We start from the raw sequence: 20,414 nt of genomic DNA on the forward strand, positions 1-20,414 counted from the left end.
CAAGCAGTTCCCGATCTCCAATGGAATAATTGCGCTCCGAGGGGGAGAAGAGCTTGGAAAAGAAGCCGCAGGTCACAATTTGCCCGGACGAGGATTTCTGGGTGAGAACTGCTCCGGCCCCTGAAGAAGAAGCATCTACCTCCAGGAAGAACTGCTTGATACAGTCCGGATGATGCAATACTGGAATGGAAGAGAAGGTCTGTTTCAAGGACACAAAGGCACTTTCGCCCTGGGAGTCCTTTCCCATGAGATTAACCCCTTTGCGGGTCAAGGCAGAGATAGGAGTAGCCGGGAAGAGAAATGAGGAATGAACAGGCGATAATAATTTTAAATCCTAGAAACCGCTGAATAGCCTTCAGTCACTCAGGTCGGGGCCACTTTAGAACAGCAGATACCTTCTCGGGATCTATCTTAAGGCCGGTCTCCAAGATTATGTATCCCAGAAATGGAAGAGAAGTCTGCTCGAAAACAGATTTCTCGAATTTGGCATATAAACTATTCTTCCGGAGCCTCAGTAATACCTGTCGAATGTCTCTCTGATGTGAGGGCAGATCTGGAGAGAACACCAAGATATCGTCAAGGTACACCACCACGCAGATGTATAAAAGATCTCGGAAGATGTCATTCACTAGCTCCTGAAAGACTGCAGGTGTGTTGCAGAGCCCGAAGGGCATCACCCAGTACTCGTAGTGGCCATCGCGAGTGTTGAATGCCGTCTTCCATTCGTCACCCTGGCGAATCCGGACCAGATTGTATGCTCCACGGAGATCGAGCTTAGTGAAGATCTTTACTCCTTTGAGGCGATCGAATAACTGCAATGAGAGGCAGTGGATACTTGTTTTTTATAGTTATTCATTTAGTCCCCTATAGTCAATACAAGGCCGAAGAGAGCCGGCCTTCTTGACGAAGAAGAATCCTGCTCCAGCCGGAGAGGTGGATTTCTGGATAAATCCCCTAGCAAGATTCTCCTCAATGTATTCTGACATGGCACGGGTCTCGGCCAACCACAGAGGGTAGATTCGACCATGGGGAGGTGAGGCTCAATGGAGGAAGTCGATGGGACAATCATACTGTTAGAACCCTCCTGTTAGTTTTTCTATTTTGTGGTTTGCGGTCATGTGACCATCTGCCTTTATATTCCAGCTCCGCCCTTCTGACTGTGCTGGACTTCAGTGTTCTACTGTCTCTCTAGCCTGGTGCTTCTGTGCCTTTCTCTGTCAAGTTCGCTTGGTCCTCTTGGACCTCTAGTACTGTTTGTCAGTTTGTCTTTTTGTGTTCTGCAACAACTTCTGTTTAGTAGGTGTTCCTTTTTGTCCCAGTCCTTAGTTCTTTTAGGGACCCCTCCCTTAATTCTATAGGTCTTCGTTCAGACTAGCCGAGGACTAAGGCCGGTCTGTTCACAAGGAACAGGCAGCCCGCTACATTGTAGGGATTCAGCTTAGTCTTACTGTAGGGACAGCTTTCCCCTATCTTTCCTTAGTATATGTTGCAGATCATAACACATACCGCCTATGAGGAGGTAGTATCTCAGCCTCTATCTTGTCAAAAGACGTCAGCGAATGACCAGTAGGGTGCCAGCAAGCTGGGTAGATTAGCTGGAGTGGACGGAGGTCGAGCAGGATGAACAGAAACCAGGCAGGTGTTGTGACATTCCTGACCCCAGCGGAGCACCTCTCCCAAACTCCAATTCAAGACTGGCTCATGTCTCTGTAACCATGGCAGACCTAGCAATAGGGAATGGGAGAAATCGGATAGCACATAGAAGGAGAATTTCTCCATGTGTAGCATTCCTATCTGAAGAACCACAGGCTCTGCGACGAACAGAATGGACTCGGAAAGGGGTCTCCCATGCACCGAAAAAAACGCCAATGGATCTGGGAGACGTTGGATAGGGATCTGGTACTGTTCCACAATGGCTTGTTGGATGAGGTCCCCAGCAGCGCCGGAATCCAGGTAGGCAGTCTCGACAAAATGGATGATGCCACAGGATATGGCTACTGACAGCGTTAGTGATGGAGAGGAAACATTCTTGCCCAGGATAACCTCTCCAAGCGATCCTAGGTTCTGGAGTTTCCCGGCCTCTCAGGACTGGAGCGGATTACATGCTCTGAACTGCCGCAATAAAAGCATCTTCCCTCAGCGCGGCGGACCTCCTGGTGAGTTTTGACCATCGTCACCTGGTCAACTTGCATAGCTTCAGGGGTGGAAGCCGAGGCAGAGGCTTGTTGTGTGACCGGTCTCTGAAAGGTTTGTGCAAGGCGTAAAGGTCTTCTCTCATGGACCACCTCCTTAGAACGCTCCTGGAAACGGATGTCAAGTGGCCAGAGACACTAGGTCATCCAGAGAGGAGGGTATGTCATGATCGGCCAGCTCGTCTTTGATTCGCCCAGAGAGGCCTTCCCAAAAGGTAGCCACCAGAGCCTCGTTACTCCAGGTGAGTTCAGAAGAGAGGGTGCGGAAACGCACAGTGTACTAGTCCACTGTGAGGTGTCCCTAGCGCAGAAGGAGGAGAGAGGAGGCTGTAGAGGACGCGAGGCCGGGCTCATCAAAAACTTTCCGGAAGGCCTCGAGGAAAGCCTGGAGATTAGACACCAGAGGGTCACCCCTCTCCCATAGGGGATTGAGCCACACCAACGCCTCTCCAGTGAGATGAGACATGATGAAGGCCACTTTAGCCCGATCAGAACTAAACTGATGAGCCAGGAGCTCAAAGTGCAGCGTGCACTGATTTACGAAGCCCCGACATAGTGCGGGATCACCACCAAATCGTAGAGGAGCAGACAGTCGGGGCCCAAAGCTGGATACAAAACCGCCACTGGGTTGAGGTGCCGCCGGAGCGGTTACCACTTGGGTAGAGGCAGACACAGCCGGGGTAGACAGTGCATCCAGGCGGGAGTGTACAGTCCACAGAAAGTACAGGATTGTATCCTGTTGCGATCTCTGGTGGGAGACCTCTTGGTAAAGGTCCGAGACCGAAGGAGCCTGGGAGCCACCGGATTCCATAGCCTGTGCAAACTGTTACGATGTCGGGTGGTGAAACCAATGTGCCATGGTACAAGGAGGGACCAGAGGGTCATAACTAGGGACCTACTCGGACCGACCTTGGCTATACGGCGGCTTAGTCGACTCCGTGGACCAAGGAGGGACCGGGAAGGTGGATTAGGTGCTACTCTGGGACCGACTTCGTGTGAGAGCAGGAGACTCCCATGGGACTGACAGCTGATGCTGACTGGCACGGCAGATAGGCAGTTCGAAGGGCACAGTTGGTAGGCAGGTAGGCGAGCATGGCTGGCCGGCAGGCTGGCGGGCACAGCTTGATAGACAAGCTGGTGGCCATGACTGATAGACTGCCTGGCGGGCACTGCTGATAGACAGGCTGGCGGGCACGGCTGGGACCTGAGGGCTGACAAGCCTGTTAGAATACTGACTTTCAACATTGCACAGGCACCTCCATCTTGGGGAGATGCCTTAAGTAGGAGATGTTCTCCGGCCATTGGCCGGGGACATTTTAGGATGGCGCGTGCGGCCCCTTTAACAAACAGGGAGTGCGCTTGCCCTAAGCACAGTGCCCGGGTATCTGCACGCAGTGCACACACCCCAGGCAGGCCTGGCATGGAGCAAAGCAGGAGGAGTAGCACACCCAGGACCGGGGCCGCAGCGATAAGGGGATCGGCGTCTCTGCCGGTGGAGGGAGGTAGACGGCAGAGACGCCGACGCTACATCCACTACTTTAACATTGATCGCCTATTATTTTAATGTGAGTAAAATCACAGATCTGGTGAGACAGGTGATGGTAGTGGGAGACTCAGATATTAGATGCACAAACAGGGCAATCTCTCACAAAAATAGGGATTCTTGGACAGTGTTTTGTCTTCATGGCATTCCAGTTTAATAAGTCACAGATTGCGTTGATAGATTACTAAGAGGAACTGGTGAGGAGCCAGTGGTCATGGTTCAAATTGGTACTAATGACAAAGTCAGAGTGAGATGGAAGCTCCTTAAAAGTGATTTCAGGGATTTAGGCCTGTTACCGCAAAGCTAGCATTCTCTACAATACTACCTGTACCACCTGATATGCCAAAGAGGCAGCTGGAGATTACAGAGGTAAATAAGTGACACAGAAATTTGTGCAGGAAGGAGGGTTTGGGGTTTCTGGAGAACTGATCCAACTGAGACAACAGGCTCTACGTTTAGGATTTGATGCACCTCAATGGGAAGGGTGCAACTTTGCTGGGGGAAGGAATGAGAAGATGATGAATGCTAGAACTTTGGAGGAGTGTTTAAACTAGAGACTGAGGTGGGGCAGGTACACAATTACTGTAGTTGATGACATGATGCAATGAGTGGGATGGATTTGAACAGTTAATATAGATAGTGGAGGAATAGAGGTATAGAAAAGTATATAAAGTGCATGTATATAACTGCGGGAAGCTTGGCCAACAAGATTTATGGATTGGAATTAATAGTGTTGGAAGAAAATTATGATATAGTTGGGATTATGGAGACATGGCTGAATGACAGCTACAGTGGTGGCCAAAAGTATTGACACCCCTGCAATTCTGTCAGATAATACTCAGTTTCTTCCTGAAAATGATTGCAATCACAAATTCTTTGGTATTATTATCTTCATTTAATTTGCTTGCAAGGAAAAAACACAAAAGAGAATGAAGCAAAAATCAAATCATTGAGCATTTCACACAAAACTCCAAAAATGGGCCAGACAAAAGTATTGGCACCCTCAGCCTAATACTTGGTTGCACAACCTTTAGCCAAAATAACTGCGAACAACCGCTTCCGGTAACCATCAATGAGTTTCTTACAATGCTCTGCTGGAATTGTAGACCATTCTTCTTTGGCAAACTGCTCCAGGTCCCTGATATTTGAAGGGTGCCTTCTCCAAACTGCCATTTTGAGATCTCTCCACAGGTGTTCTATGGGATTCAGGTCTGAACTCATTGCTGGCCACCTTAGAAGTCTCCAGTGCTTTCTCTCAAACCATTTTATAATGCTTTTGGAAGTGTGTTTTGGGTCATTGTCCTGCTGGAAGACCCATGACCTCTGAGTGAGACCCAGCTTTCTCACACTGGGCCCTATATTATGCTGCAAAATTTGTTGGTAGTCTTCAGACTTCATAATGCCATGCACACGGTCAAGCAGTCCAGTGCCAGAGGCAGCAAAGCAACCCCAAAACATCAGGGATCCTCCGCCATGTTTGACTGTAGGGACCGTGTTCTTTTCTTTGAATGCCTCTTTTTTTTTCCTGTACACTCTATGTTGATGCTTTTTGCCAATAAGCTCTACTTTTGTCTCATCTGACCAGAGAACATTCTTCCAAAACGTTTTAGGCTTTCTCAGGTAAGTTTTGGCAAACTCCAGCCTGGCTTTTTTATGTCTCAGGGTAAGAAGTGGGGTCTTCCTGGGTATCCTACCATACAGTCCCTTTTCATTCAGATGCCGACGGATAGTACGGGTTGACACTGTTGTACCCTCGGACTGCAGGGCAGCTTGAACTTGTTTGGATGTTAGTCGAGATTCTTTATCCACCATCCGCACAATCTTGCTTTGAAATCTCTCGTCAATTTTTCTTTTCCGTCCACATCTAGGGAGGTTAGCCACAGTGCCATGGGCTTTAAACTTCTTGATGACACTGCGCACGGAAGACACAGGAACATTCAGGTCTTTGGAGATGGACTTGTAGCCTTGAGATTGCTCATGCTTCCTGACAATTTGGTTTCTCAAGTCCTCAGACAGTTCTTTGGTCTTCTTTCTTTTCTCCATGCTCAATGTGGTACACGCAAGGACACAGGACAGAGGTTGAGTCAACTTTTATCCATGTTAACTGGCAGCAAGTGTGATTTAGTTATTGCCAACACCTGTTAGGTGCCACAGGTAAGTTGCAGGTGCTGTTAATTACACGAATTAGAGAAGCATCACATGATTTTTCAAACAGTGCCAATACTTTTGTCCACCCCCTTTTTTAGGTTTGGTGTGGAATTGTATCCAATTTGGCTTTAGGACAATTCTTTTTGTGTTTTTTCATTGAAGACAAATTAAATGAAGATAATAATACCAAAGAATTTGTGATTGCAATCATTTTCAGGAACAAACTGAGAGTTATCAGACAGAATTGCAGGGGTGCCAATACTTTTGGCCACCACTGTATGTCTGGGCAGTTAATTTATAGGGCTATAATCTGTTCAGGAATAACCAAACAAATAAACAAGGTTGAAGGATTTTCTTAGATGTAAAATTGTTCCTAAAAGCTATCCTACATATAATATACAATATGTGAGCCAAATGAAAATGTAGAGTGTCTATGGTGGAAATAAAGGGAGTGAGAAAGAATAATATAATGTTGATTGTGGTTTGTTATAAGTTTCCAAGTATAATTGGAGCAGCAGAAAATATCATCATAAAGCAAAAAGATGAGGCAGCAAATCAGGGAGGGGTAATTATAATAGTTGACTTCAACTACCTTGCTGTCACAGCTCTGTTGTCTGATATCTCAGGGCTAGGGGCTTCTCTCCTATCCCTAAAACTAGAGGTGACCTGGCTTTCCCTGCTCTCCAGATTACTTCTAATGGTGAAGACACCAGTGCCATGTACCTTGCTGAGCTCCTATATCAGCCCTAAACTGCCCCCCCCCCACCCAGGGAACTGGGGAGTAGTAGTGTATAAGAATACACAAACGAGACTTACAAGGGAAGTCGTACAGGGATAACTGAAAACATCAATCATACAAATATGCGCTCATGAACAACAGAGAGGAACATCGGGAAGTAAGGGAAGGAGAAAAACAAAAAAGAGAGGATGAGGATATGCACACAGACAAATCACCAAGTAACAGTCTTTAGAACAACAATCCAAACGCCTCCTCAAACAACAAACACCTCCAAGCTCCTGAACCAGGCAGTATAAGACAAACACTGGCAATCCTATATATAGGAGAGGGGAGGGGCTAATACTGAACAGCTGAGACCATCAAATCTGGAAAGCTCCAGAAGCTCTCAACTGAACAGTTTAACCCCTGCACTGCTAACAGAAACCTGAACTGTTTAATATTATCGTGAAGTGCTTCTAATCAGTGCAGGAGTACATGAAATCAGACACTGCAGTCTTCTGGGCCCTCTTTGTCGCGGTAAACCTGTGACACCTGCTATAAATTGGGGAGCAGAAACCTGTGGGTCCAGTAAAGGAAACAGTTTTTTTACAGTAATAAATGACAATTACCTCTCGCAACTATTGCAAGATCCAACAAGAGATGGGGCTCTTCCAGCCCTAATTTTATCACATGGTCCAGACAGAATATCAAATGTACAGATTGGGGGTCATTTGAGTATTAGTGATAACAAAATAATGTTTTCACTTATTCTTTAATAAGATGCTTATTAGAGGGGCTACAAAAACTCTAAACTCAGGAAGGCTAATAAGGAAGTTAAAAATATAAAAGGCACTAAAAAAAATGGCAAAAATAAAGCGTTTAGATAACTAATGAAAGAGGGAGGTGATAATGCATTAAACAATTGAAGAGAAAAAAAATAAATTTAAAAAGAAAGAATAAATCAAGGTAGCAGGGACGAAAACCGAAAGACTAATTAATAAGGAAAGTAAGAATAATCTGAAAATATTCTTCAACTACATAAACAGTAAGAGACTAAAAAATAGAATAGCGTGCGTAACGGTTGAAAAAGACGGTTTAAAAGGAATCTGTCACCCCATTGGACGTTTCAGCCCATGTTGATACAGTACTCATTTCACTGTGAATATTGAGATAATCTTACCAGCTTCCGCCATCATCTTCACAAGGTCTTTTGCTTTTGTCCTTGGGTTGATATGCACATGTCGGACCAAAGTACGTTCATCTCTGGGACATAGAACCCGTCTCCTTACTGAGCGGTATGATGGCTGGACAATCCCATCCTGTTTGTACTTGTGTAGAATTGTTTATATAGATGAAAAAGGCACCTTTGGGTGTCTTGAAATTGTACCCAATGATGAGCCCACAATTCTCTTCCTGATATCTTGGCTGATTTCTTTAGACTTGCCTATGATGCTACACAAATAAGCAGTGTGTTTTAGGTGTGCATTAAAATACATCCACAGGTGTGTCTCTAATTAACTCAGAAGCTTCCAAACACAAGACATCATCGCATGGGCAGTCCAGAATTGTTTAAAGGCGTAGTAATCTTAGTGTATGTAAACTTTTGACTTTGCAGTAAGTAATAAAAATGCCTTAAAACATTCTCTCTCTCTCGTTATTCTGGCATTTGGTAAATATTAAAAATTATGGTAATCCTAATTGACCTACAACAGGAAAGGTTTATTCTGATTTCTTGTCAGATATTTAGAAAAACATGCATATGTGTCTTTTTATATAGTGTATGTAAACTTCTGGTTTCAACTGTATATATATGATGTTTTATATAAAGATAACATGTAAATGCAAATACATATTATATCTCTATCTCTCTTCAGGAAAAGGGATAAAATGCTGCAAGGTTGATTGTATAGCAAAGGCTGCCATTGACAGCTCGGACTGTAGAAAGGATATTGTGTACCAATGTAGACCCTATGTGCATAGTCAATTATACCACAACTCTTCCTATCCTATTATCAGGTGCTATCCGAATTCCTACAGTTTCCTTTTCTGAAGAGGAGCAGAATGTTACAGCGCTCGCTGAGTTTGGAGAGTACATCAGAAAAGGTATGGATCTTCCTTCTGAGGTTTACATGTCACTAAATGTTACAGCATGTTAATATCTACAAACAGTGATATCCTCCCCCAGTGTGTAACTGCTAAGTACTCCTGACATGCTGTTTGTTAAAGGGAATCAGTCACCAAGATTTTGCTGCCCCATCTGAGAGCAGCATAATGTAGGAAAAGAGACCCTGATTCCAGTGATGTGTCACTTACTGAGCTGCTTGCTGTCATTTTCTGCTGCAGATCTAGCAGTTGCCTGAATGTTGAGCTTTGTATAACCCCGTCCACACCACTGATAGGCAGCTTTCTTGTGGAGTGTGTCAATAACTGCCTTCTGGACATCTGTCAAGTCAGCAGTCTTTCCCATGATTGTCGAGTCTACTGAAACACACTAAGGGACCTTTTTAAACGCTTAGGAAGCCTTTGCAGGTGTTTTTTGTTAATTATTCTAATTTACTGAGATAATGACTTTTGTGTTTTCATTGGCTGTAAGCCATAATCATCAACATTAACAGAAATAAACACTTGAAATAGATCACTCTGTTTGTAATGACTCTATATAATATATGAGTTTCACTTTTTGTATTGAAGAACTGAAATAAATTAACTTTTTGATGATATTCTAATTTAGTGAGAAGCACTTGTACCTTCTAGAGAAAAAAATTTAAATGCAAGATTTTTGGTTTTTCAACCCTAAAAAAATGAATAGAAAGTGATCTAACTGTACCACAAATTGGTATCAATAGATACATCAGGTCGCCTCTGAAAAAAGCAAGCCCTCACACAGCTCTATTGATGAAAAATTATATGTATATACCTAAATATGTGTGTGTGTATATATATATATATATATATATATATATATATATATATATATATATATACATACAGTGGCATGTAAAAGTTGGGCACCCCTGGTCAAAATTGCTGTTATTGGGAACATTTAAGCAAGTTGAAGATGAAATAATGTAGTCGTTTTAGGTGACACATTTCCTTTGTATTTTAGACAATATATATATATATATATATATACATTGTCATTTTTTACATTTTAAAAATTACAAAAAGGAAAATGGCTCGATGCAAACGTTTGGGCACTCTTGGAGATTTGTGTGCTCAGATAACTTTGACCAAGGTTTCAGACCTTAATTAGCCAGTTAGGGTTGTGGCTTGTTCACTATAATTGTTAGGAAAGGCCAGGTGATGCAAATTTCCCAGCCTTATAAAAACCCAGCCTCTTCTAACCTTGTGTTAAAATACAGCAGCCATGGTTTCTTCTAAGCAGCTGCCTAGCACTCGGAAAATGAAAATTGTGGAGGTCCACAAAGCAGGAGAAGGCTGTAAGAAGATTGCAAAGTGTTTTCAAGTTGTCCTTTCATCAGTTCGAGGACCAGTGGAGGACAAGATAAGCTAAATTTCAGTGAGAGCTGCTTGTAGGATTGCTAAAAAGACAAATTAGAACCTCGTTTGACTGCAAAAGACCTTCAGAAACATTTAGCAGACTCTGGGGTTGTGGTACATTGTTCTACTGAGACACCTGCACAAATATGGCCTTCATGGAAGAGTCATCAGAAGAAAACCTCTCCTGCGTCCTCACCATAAAATTCAGCGTCAGAAATATGCAAAACAAGACTGATGTATTTTGAAAACTAGTCATGTGGACCAATAAGGTTAAAATAGAACTATTTGGCCACAATGATCAAAGGTATGTGTGGAGAAAAAAAGGGCACAGAATTTCAGGAAAAGAACATCTCGCCAACCATTAAGCATGGAGGTGGATCAATCATGCTTTAGGGTTGTGTTGCAGCCAATGGCACGGGAAAAATTCACGGGTAGAGGGAAGAATTCCCTGAAATTTCAACAAATTCTTGATGCAAACATTACCCCATCTGTAAAAGAACTGAAGTTGAAAAGAGGATGGCTTCTACATATGGATAAATGATCCTAAACACACGTCATAATCCACAATAGGCAACCTCAAAAGGGGCAAGCTGAAAATTTTACAATGGCCCTCACAGTGCCGTGATCTGAACCTCTTTAAAAATATGTGGCTAGGCCTTAAAATAACAGTGCATACAAGACGACTCAGGAGTCTCACAGAACTGCAAGAATTTTCTGAGGAAGAATGGATGAAATTCCCTCAAGAATTGAAAGACTCTTGACTGGCTACAAAGAGCATTTACAAGCTGTGATACTTGCACAAGGGGGTGCTAACAGGTACTAACCATGCAGGGTGCCAAAACTTTTGCACTGGCCCAATTTTCAAAATGTAAAATATTACAATAACTTTAGGACTTTTAGAGATCATTTAATCTTCAAATTGCTTAACTGTTCACAATAACAGTAATTTTGACCAGGGGTGCCTAAATTTTTACATGCCACATATATACATTTTTTTTACTATTATTTGTTTATTTATTTTAAATTCTGTGTGGATTTTTTTCACCACTTTCAGTTTATGTTCCCACAATGTGTTTTTGGGTGAATTTTTTACATGTATTTTCACTGTGCAAAAAAACGTAGCATCTTACGGTTCCAGGAAAGTGGATGGGGTTTATAGAAATCTCATGCCCACTGTGCTTTTTTTATGCAGCATAAACTAACCTGGCATATTTCTAATCTGCAATATGTAAATTTTTCTTGCGAGTACGCTGAGTTTTATGTGCAGATTTTTCCATAGAGTTGCATTAGATGTGGAAAACCCGCAGGTAAAAACTAGGGCTATGGAGTCGGAGTCGTGGAGTCGGAGCCGGTGTCAATTTTGGTATAAAATGGACCGACTCCAACTCCTAAAATATATAATAAATTGGGTACAGTAGTTCAATGCAGTTTGTGGGGAATATTGTTTCATAAGAATTTGGGAAAGTTATGAAATGTCCTATAAATGTCTGTCCTATTCCTGATCTAAGGGTCTAGACTTTTAGCGGAGATGAATCTGTGCTACAGTAAATGTATCACTTACACATGAGCCATGTATGAGGGAGTCGGAGTCGGTGTCATGGAAATTGAGGAGTCGGAAGTTTGGCTTACCGACTCCACAGCCCTGGTAAAAACTGCATATGTGTTTTTAGAGCATCTCCACTACTAAAACGCCAAAAAAATGCATCTAATCTGCACATAATAAACAATAAAGTTTTGTCAAAACCAAATACCAGAAATTATAAAAAACAAAGCAGCTTTTTTTAAAATGACATACCAAAAAGAGAGAAAAACCCCATTGTTCAAAATATCATAAAAATACAAGTAACTTAATTTATCTAATGGCTACATATATACATCTTAAACATGAAAAATGCAGCAAATACTCATAGTAGGAACCTAGCCTAATACAAAAAAAAAACTATACAAGCAGTTTTTCATCAAAAATGTACAAAAAAATGATGCCAATGAAAGCGACAGCTTATGTCACAAAAGTAATTCGTACAGTTCTGCTGACTAAAGATTGTAAAAGTTGTGGCTCTCAAGAAACTGCAAAACCAAAAGAAATTATTTTTTTTTATCAAAGAGTATTAATTGTACAAAAGTAATAAATAAAACAATAAAAATTTGGTATTGCCATAATCATGCTGACCCACTTTATTTGGGCAGCATGGCGACTATCGTGAAATTTTAAACTAAAAAAACTGGTCAAATTGCTATTTTGTTTTTTATTCATTGCCATAAAGAGTTAATAAAAGTTTGGTAATAAGTTATATGTAGCCAAAATTATGTCATTGTAAAAAATTACAATATATCCATATGAATCAGATGCTATATGGTTGATCTCTATGGGATCTGATTTTTTTTTTGTGCACTCGTGAACTTGAAAGGCACACATATTCAACATTCAACATATGGAAGAAATTAGTGCATGCAAAATTATTATTATTATTTATTATTCTAGCGCCATTTATTCCATGGCGCTTTACATGTGAAAAGGGGTATACATACCAAACAACGAGTACAATAATTTGAACAAAACAATTCAGCGACTGGTACAGGAGGAGAAAGGACCCTGCCTGCGAGAGCTCACAATTTACAAGGGATGGGTGAGGATACAGTACGTGAGGGTAGGGCTGGTCGTGGAACGGTGTGGTGGAGCGGTGGTTACTGCAGGTTGTAGGCTTGTCGGAAGAGGTGGGTCTTTAGGTACCTTTTGAACATTTCCACGGTAGGCGAGAGTCTGATATGTTGGGGTACAGAGTTCCAGAGTAGGGGGGGTACATGAGAGAAATCTTGTATGTGATTCATGGTTGAGAAATTAAATAAGTAAATAACATTATTCCTAATGCTGTCCCTGTGATGTCAGTTTTGTCATGGACAGCACTCGGACTGAAAATACAGTCATGTAAACTTGGCCTAAAGTTAACATATAAAAATATAAATACTAGAGATAGAGACAAGTAAAAAAGACCTGCACGACCCTGGTGTGGTGGCCACTTTGGTCCATTATGGCAGCTGGATCCGAGCAATGCAAACTTCTTGCACTCGAATGCTGGTATCACGGGCGCCTCTTCTGATTACTAGTAGGCAACCAATCCCAATATCTCTCATGTGAGGCCTAACTAAATTCTGCTCTCATGCAGTTTATTAGTTATTTTAACACCGAGCTACTCCATAAAGACTGCAGAATTTACAACGCTGAGACACACCGTTAAAGGAGATATATTCCTAGAGCTTACCAAGCTACTGGTCCAGTGTCGCATTGTATCTAAAAAAAGCTGCAAGAGAAACCTACAGACGATGGGATGTTATAGGTCTGATTAGTCAACAGTATAATTGATGGCTCTTGAGCCTGACAGGTCTATGTCATATTTTGGGTGGAATTAGGCTCAGCAATAGGTGATGTATATAGTGTGTCTTTAGTGTGACCTGCTTGTATAACCAACCAATGAGGCCACCTTTTGTGCTTCAGATTTTCTCTAGCTAAATTGAACTTTTCTTTTTCCAAACTAGTTTTTCCAAGAGTGTTCTCCTCAAGTATTATTAAACATGAAGTGGTGGCAGAATACAGCCACCTTTTTGCAGTCCAGGGCTCCGACCAAAGACTACGGCCCTACGTGATCCTTGCTCACTTGGATGTTGTACCGGCCCCTCCTGAAGGATGGGATCTCCCACCTTTCTCTGGAGAAGAACGTGATGGCTACATATATGGAAGAGGAGCACTGGATGACAAATGCTGTGTGATTGTGAGTCTGAAAACACTATTTGCACTGTTGATACATTAATAATGTAATAATACAATTATAATTCTTGTGACAAAAAAAGCTAATTAAAAACATTAACCTTAACCTGCCTGCTGCTAATTTACTGAATTTGAGAAATGATTATTTTACTGGATCTATAAATCATTATTTAATTTTCACCAGATTATCTAGCATGCAAGCTATCACCTTAACCATTATGTCTGTCAGAATACTTCAAAGGTCAGTTTTAATCTCTAGATCAAGAATTGTTATTGCATCAACCTATAACCTCAATATATGATTAACAGAAGATCAGCACAATGTGCAAGTATCTGCTCCATTCATCCCCTCTTGGCCACAGCTTTGTGGCCAGGTGAGAATGGGAAACACAAGTCTACCGTTTTGGCAATTGGTGGGGGTCAAGCGATTATAGTCACAAGTCTTTATTATGATGCTAGATTTTCTTCAATTCCTCTCTGTAGTTCAGGAGTGCACAAACTGCATCCCGTGGGCCAAATGCGGCCCTGGATGGCATTCTGTGTGGCCTCCACCAATCTGGTCACAGACATGCTTCTCTATGTGTAGCTACTTACATGTGATCTCCATATCAAAAGACAAAAGAGCTGTCTATGAAGGTAGCTCTCCTCATTGTAGTGTATGGCAGTTGAGTTTACAATTGGCATTCTTCCCTCTTGAGTGTTAACTGGGGGTGAAGGGGACCCCATTCTTCTCATAGGTGCAGGTTTGTGGATTCTGAACTATTAAGTAATAATGCCATATATTTTGATGGACTCAGATGATAAGTTATAGTGCAGTCCCTTCGGAGTGATTCAGTATGGCAATATGGTCCTCAGATAAAAAAAAAAAGTGTGCACCCCTAATGTGGATACTTTCTATGATTGAATTTTAGGTCTTTTCTACAGGGTTCAAAGGAAGACTTTAGGCACATTAAAGAGGTATTTATTGTATAACTTCCTGATCGCTCATGGTCTGACCCCTGAAATCCCCATTGAACCTGAGAACTGGGGCTCTGGAGAACCTCATGCGCACTGCCACTTCGTTCATTCTTAATGGGAGATATTATCATTACTATGCTGCTTATATAGCACTATCATATTCCACAGCACTTTACAGACATCATCATCACTGTCCCCACTGGGGCTCATAATCTGAATTCCCTATCAGTATGTCTTTGGAGTAAGGGAGGAAACCAGAGAACCTGGAGGAAACGCAACCAAACACGGGGAGAACATACAAACTCCTTGCAGATGTTGTCCTTGGGGGGATTTGAACCCAGGATCCCAACGCCGTAAAGCAACAGTACTAATCACTGAACCAGCATGCTTCCCATAACAAAGAGCTGTGTTCAGTGGGTCTTTAGCCCTCCCTAAAGAATGAATGCTGTGGCAGTGCACATGATCAACCACTGCTCCATTCACACAGGCTCAGTTCCTGGGTTTGGTGTGGGTCCCAGCGGTCAGACCACCAGAAATTAAGAAGTTACCCGCTATCCTGGTAATAGGGGATAATTTCCAAACTTGAGCATACGCCTTTAAAAACTTTTTCAGACTTGTCCTGCTGCTATGTTTTATCTTTCCATCGATAGTAAATAGTCTTCCAGTTTCTGCAGCTGAAAAACTTTCCCACAAAATGATGTTGCCACCACCTTGCTTTAATGTTGTAATAGTATTGCCATAATTACAGGATGCTTGTTATTCATGCCGGAAAATGCAATCTTGGTTTCTTCAGAGTCTTGTTTTGCAGGTCTCAGACGGTGTTAACTAATGTTTCTCAGAATGTAAGCAGGTTGTGATATGCCTTTTATTGAGTGGTGGTAATAGTAGTCTTATTACTTCTATAAGGGCCTGATTAGTGGAGTGCTGTCGATACCGTTAGTCCTTCTGAAAGACTTGCTACAGCAAAACTCTGGCGCTCCATATGTTGTTATCAGTCTGACCAATCTTGGTCTGTTTTGTGTATTCTTCAGGGAGTTCTTCAAGCTCTTGAATTACTGCTAAAAAGAGACTACAAACCCAAACGGTCGTTCTATATTGGACTAGGACATGATGAGGAGGTAAGTGCCAGGTGAAAAATGTAAGGTGTTCCATTTTGCAGCCTCGATCTGGCATACAAACCTCAGCCATAGACACTCTATTGCCGTGAGTGTGTGTACATCAATACTTACGTGTACTTAACCCCTATTTATGCTTAGTGGTAACTGTGTGGTCACCTGAAGGAACAGGGAGTGTAATGCTAATCGACCCCTAGTAAATTGTGCACAAAGGCCACGGTCACACATTCAGTATTTGGTCAGTATTTTAACTCAGTATTTGTAAGCCAAAACCAGGAGTGGGTGATAAATCCAAAAGTGGTGACATGTTTCTATTATTTTTCCTCTGATTGCTCCACTCCTATTTTTGGCTTACAAATACTGTGATAAAAAACTCACCAAATACTCAACTAAATGTCAAGAATGTCAAGATGTCCTTCTTGTGTGCATTTTGCCAGAGATACTTAGCATTGGAATGAAATGGCATCAATTCTGTTTTATTTTTACCCCTTTTCTTATTTTCCGCTCCTAATGTCTTACCACATGTGTATTTAGGTATCTGGGCACAAAGGAGCCATGAAAATCGTGGAGAAGCTCCAGTCTCGTGGAGTGAAATTGGTGTTTGTGATAGACGAAGGGTTGGCAGTCCTTGATGGAATAATTCAAGGAGTGAAGAAGCCGGTGGCTCTGTAAGTCACTTTCTTTTATGGCTTGTTCCAATGAGCATATTGTATAGATGTGTGCTGTCTAAGTTAAAATCATATATCATACTAACAACACACAGACCAGTGTAAATCAAGCTTATGGGTGGCAAAAAAAATGAAATAGGATCTCATGGATAATCCATATAGCATCTGATTTTTACAGATACAAATTATTAACAGAGCAAACGATATTTGATCATATACATTTTAATTACTGCCGATTTATAAAAATGGATGCTACCTGAATTTCTTACGGATGTAAAAAATGGACAGACAGCATGTATAATAATTGTTTGAGTTTTCTAGATGAAAATTGAACGAATTTTCATACACTTGTCATCACCTGGCCTTAATCCTGTTACTACTGAGATTGCTATTGCTCACAGACTTGCGGATTAAGGGCCCAATTAATTATTTGTGGGGTCTTTAAGTCACCTTTCTCCTTTTGTCTTGGTATTTGTTGACCTTTTTGTGCCAAATTCTTCAAAACTTTTTCCTTCCAAACTAGGATAAAAAAGACATTTAAAATTGACGGCGCTGCAAGAAAACTAGTCTCTTGCTGCGATATTCCTTAAAGCTTCTTTATTAAACCACTACGCGTTTGAACACTGTACAGGCATCTTTCTCAAGTGTAAAAAAGCAACAGATTATACCCTATTTTTTTACCCTATTGTGCGCCTCTCCCTCCACAGTTGTTGTTTCTACAAATTCTTCAAAATGGTGCACGTGGTTCATGAATTCTGTGAAAAAATAAAAATGATGTTTATTTTTTGTATTTTTCTTTTTTAGTGCAAATAGTCGTGTGTTCCTCAAAAATTTAGCAAAATTTGCACAAAAATGTTAGACGTATGTAAAATTCCTTCAACAGAGAGACTGGAGTACATTTGTGAAAAAAAATATTGTGACTTTAAATAGTCACAATTCACAAAGCAGCTAAAAACATCTGAAAACCCCAAACCCCACGCACAATGGATAAAATAAAAAAGTGAACACGTATAAAATAGACAAACCCCTTCACGACGTATATTTACGTCATCGGCCGTGTCCCTGCCTTTGATTTGGGCTCACACACCTTTTATTTTAAACAGATAAGTTTCCAGTAAATATTAACTCATTGTTGTAAAAGAAAATTGCCTTAGTTTGTCATCTTCCAATCCCAAGCAGTAAAGTAACAGCTCATTTTTTTATAATCAAAATGCTCATAGTTTTTGTCATATTGATCTTGTGGGTACTGCAAGTGTACCTGTGAGATCAGAAGGAGGAACATGGCTGTAATACGTATATTTGCTCCCAGTGCAACATGGGGATCTTAAAAGCTCCACAATCAATTTGGTAGTGGTTGTGTTTGGTTCTGCAATTCAGTCCCATTAACTTGAATTAGAAGTTGAGGTGAGCTGTAATCACAGAGAAATCTAGATTGACACACAGAATTTAAAGGAGTTGTTAACCATTGGACAACCCCTTCTTAAAGGGAAGTTGATTCATGCTGCCTGAACCACAGTCGCCATGAAGCAAACACTTGCTTTGTCATTCCAGCAAGGTGTGTTTTACTCTGAATTGTCAATTCAAAGTAAAGCCATATACTTAAAAACTGTCTGTGGACCACGTAGGGAGAAACTTGTGTCTCAAGGGCAGGGCTGCCACCAGGAATTTCAGGGCCCCATACTGGAAAAATTTATGGACCCCCTTGAGACTCCTGCCAGGCTCCACCCCAGATCTGCCTTCATCCCAGCTCCGCCTCCACCCCTTGAACGTTCTACAGTCCCACCGCCCACTCTTGTAAAAACTCTAGTTTTTGCACCACGTCTTCACCAATCACACATTAATAGTTCCCATCAAACACCATATTACACACATAGCTAGCAGTGTTTGTTTTGGCCAAAAGATATTATAAGCCACCACCACAACAAGGAGACTCTTCTGGCCAGACCCTACTCTACTCTAACCTATTAAACATTTCTTATAAGACCCAATACTCTTAGGTATATTTTTATTTATGGGAATGTGTCACATGCATTTTTAAAATGACCAATAATACCACATACAAGGGACAAATACCACCACACTATGACCATATCACATATTACCACCACATAGTGACCAAATAATACCACATACAAGGGACGAATACTGCTATACCATGACCAGACCACATATTACCACCACATAGTGACCGAATAATACCACATACAAGGGAGAAATACCGCCACACCATGACCGGACCACATATTACCACCACATAGTGACCGAATAATACCACATACAAGGGACAAATACCGCCACACCATGACCAAACCACATATTACCACCACATAGTGACCGAATAATACCATATACAAGGGACAAATACCACTACACCATGACCAGACCACATATTACCACCACATAGTGACAGAAAAATGCCACATACAAAGGACAAATACCGCCACACCATGACCGGACCACATATTACCACCACATAGTGACCGAATAATACCACATATGACGCGCCCCCTGGGCCGTGTGTGAGGGGAATACCCGGAGCCGGGTCCCTGTGTAATGCTGGGGGTTTGTAGTCTCCCTGGCGGCGACCCGGTCCCGTGGCTCAGGGTGGTCAAACCAGTGGCGGATCTGTTTATTTGGGTTTTGTAAGGTTTAAATGTCCGACTACGCCACCCGTGGATTGCGGTCACTGAGAACCGCCGCTGCGGGCAGACCGCTGAGGCTGATGTTGTGTTCGCAGCAGGGGGTAGTATAACTCCCCACGGGAGGAGTATAGCCTCAGGGCAGTGCGTGCAGATGGTGGGGGTGATGGTGCGTGGGAGCAACAGTAATGACTCAGAGTCCAGTGATGCAGTCCAGGGTCTTTACTCACAGTTTTACACTCCAAGCCACTTCTGCAGGTAATGGCTGCCCACGTCGTGCTGTGCTCACCAGGTGAGGGGCTCTTCCAACTCCCAGGTACCTTTGGAATGCTTTTCAGGACCCCCTTCGTGTGTCCTTTCTCTGGCCTGTCGTACCCCACAATTGACTATGTTTCTGTCCAGCTGCCTCGGGCCTTGGCGGGCAAACGTTTGTTCCGTTTCCCTGGGTCCTATATGGTGCTTTCCTAACGGGTGTAGTGAGGGGCCGTGCATGTACAATGCCACGGCCTCCAGTTACTAGCTGAGGGTAGTTGCTCTCCTCCACTAGATGAGGGATCCGGTTCCCTTTCTTGGCCTGACCCCCCTACTCGGGTAGCGGCGGGCGTGCGGTGGCGGCTGGCCGGTCCGCACCCCTGGGGTCCCTTCACTCCACTCCTGGAGCCTCCTCCATTCCTCTCCTCTCCTTTCTTCTCCTCCAGGCTCAGGCCTTAAGACTTGGCCTGCCTGTGGAGCAGAGCCCATGCAGAACCTCTGCTCCCAGCCTCCTTCTCTCTCTGCTCTCTCTGACTGAACTGAACCCTGATCTAAGATGGTGCCCACCTTATATACCTTCTACCCAGTGCACCCATGATCTACTCTCCCCACCCACACACTACCGGGTTCCCCCTTTCTAGGTGTTCCCTCCCCCCACTCCAGCCAGGGACAGGGGCAGTTGTGCTCACGCCCGGGAGCATTGTCGCCCTGTCCCCTGGAAATGTGGTGTAATGCATGTGGGTGTTAGGGTCCTGAGCCACACTCCATCCTTACCTGGAAGTGAGATGCAATACCTCTGTAGCAACTGAACCCTCGGGGCGCTACACATACAAGTGACAAATACCGCCACACCATGACCAGATCACATATTACCACCACATAGTGAACAAATACTACAATACTGATCATTAAGAAAAA

General features: G+C 42.6%; 1 protein-coding gene across 1 annotated transcript in view; it reads left to right on the top strand.

The window, feature by feature from the left end:
- The window catches only part of PM20D1 (peptidase M20 domain containing 1), a 102,518-nt gene that overhangs the window by 20,424 nt on the left and 61,680 nt on the right, over positions 1 to 20,414 (top strand). Inside the window, exons 2-5 of the mRNA XM_073666948.1 lie at positions 8,618 to 8,704; positions 13,637 to 13,869; positions 15,854 to 15,940; positions 16,472 to 16,605. Coding sequence (XP_073523049.1) covers positions 8,618 to 8,704; positions 13,637 to 13,869; positions 15,854 to 15,940; positions 16,472 to 16,605 — 541 coding nt within the window. The remainder of the gene's footprint in view (positions 1 to 8,617; positions 8,705 to 13,636; positions 13,870 to 15,853; positions 15,941 to 16,471; positions 16,606 to 20,414) is intronic.

Source organism: Phyllobates terribilis, unplaced genomic scaffold (assembly GCF_046119375.1).
Source record: "Phyllobates terribilis strain yellow unplaced genomic scaffold, ASM4611937v1 Scaffold_2__4_contigs__length_985480577, whole genome shotgun sequence".
In the NCBI taxonomy this organism is placed as follows: Eukaryota; Metazoa; Chordata; class Amphibia; order Anura; family Dendrobatidae; genus Phyllobates; species Phyllobates terribilis.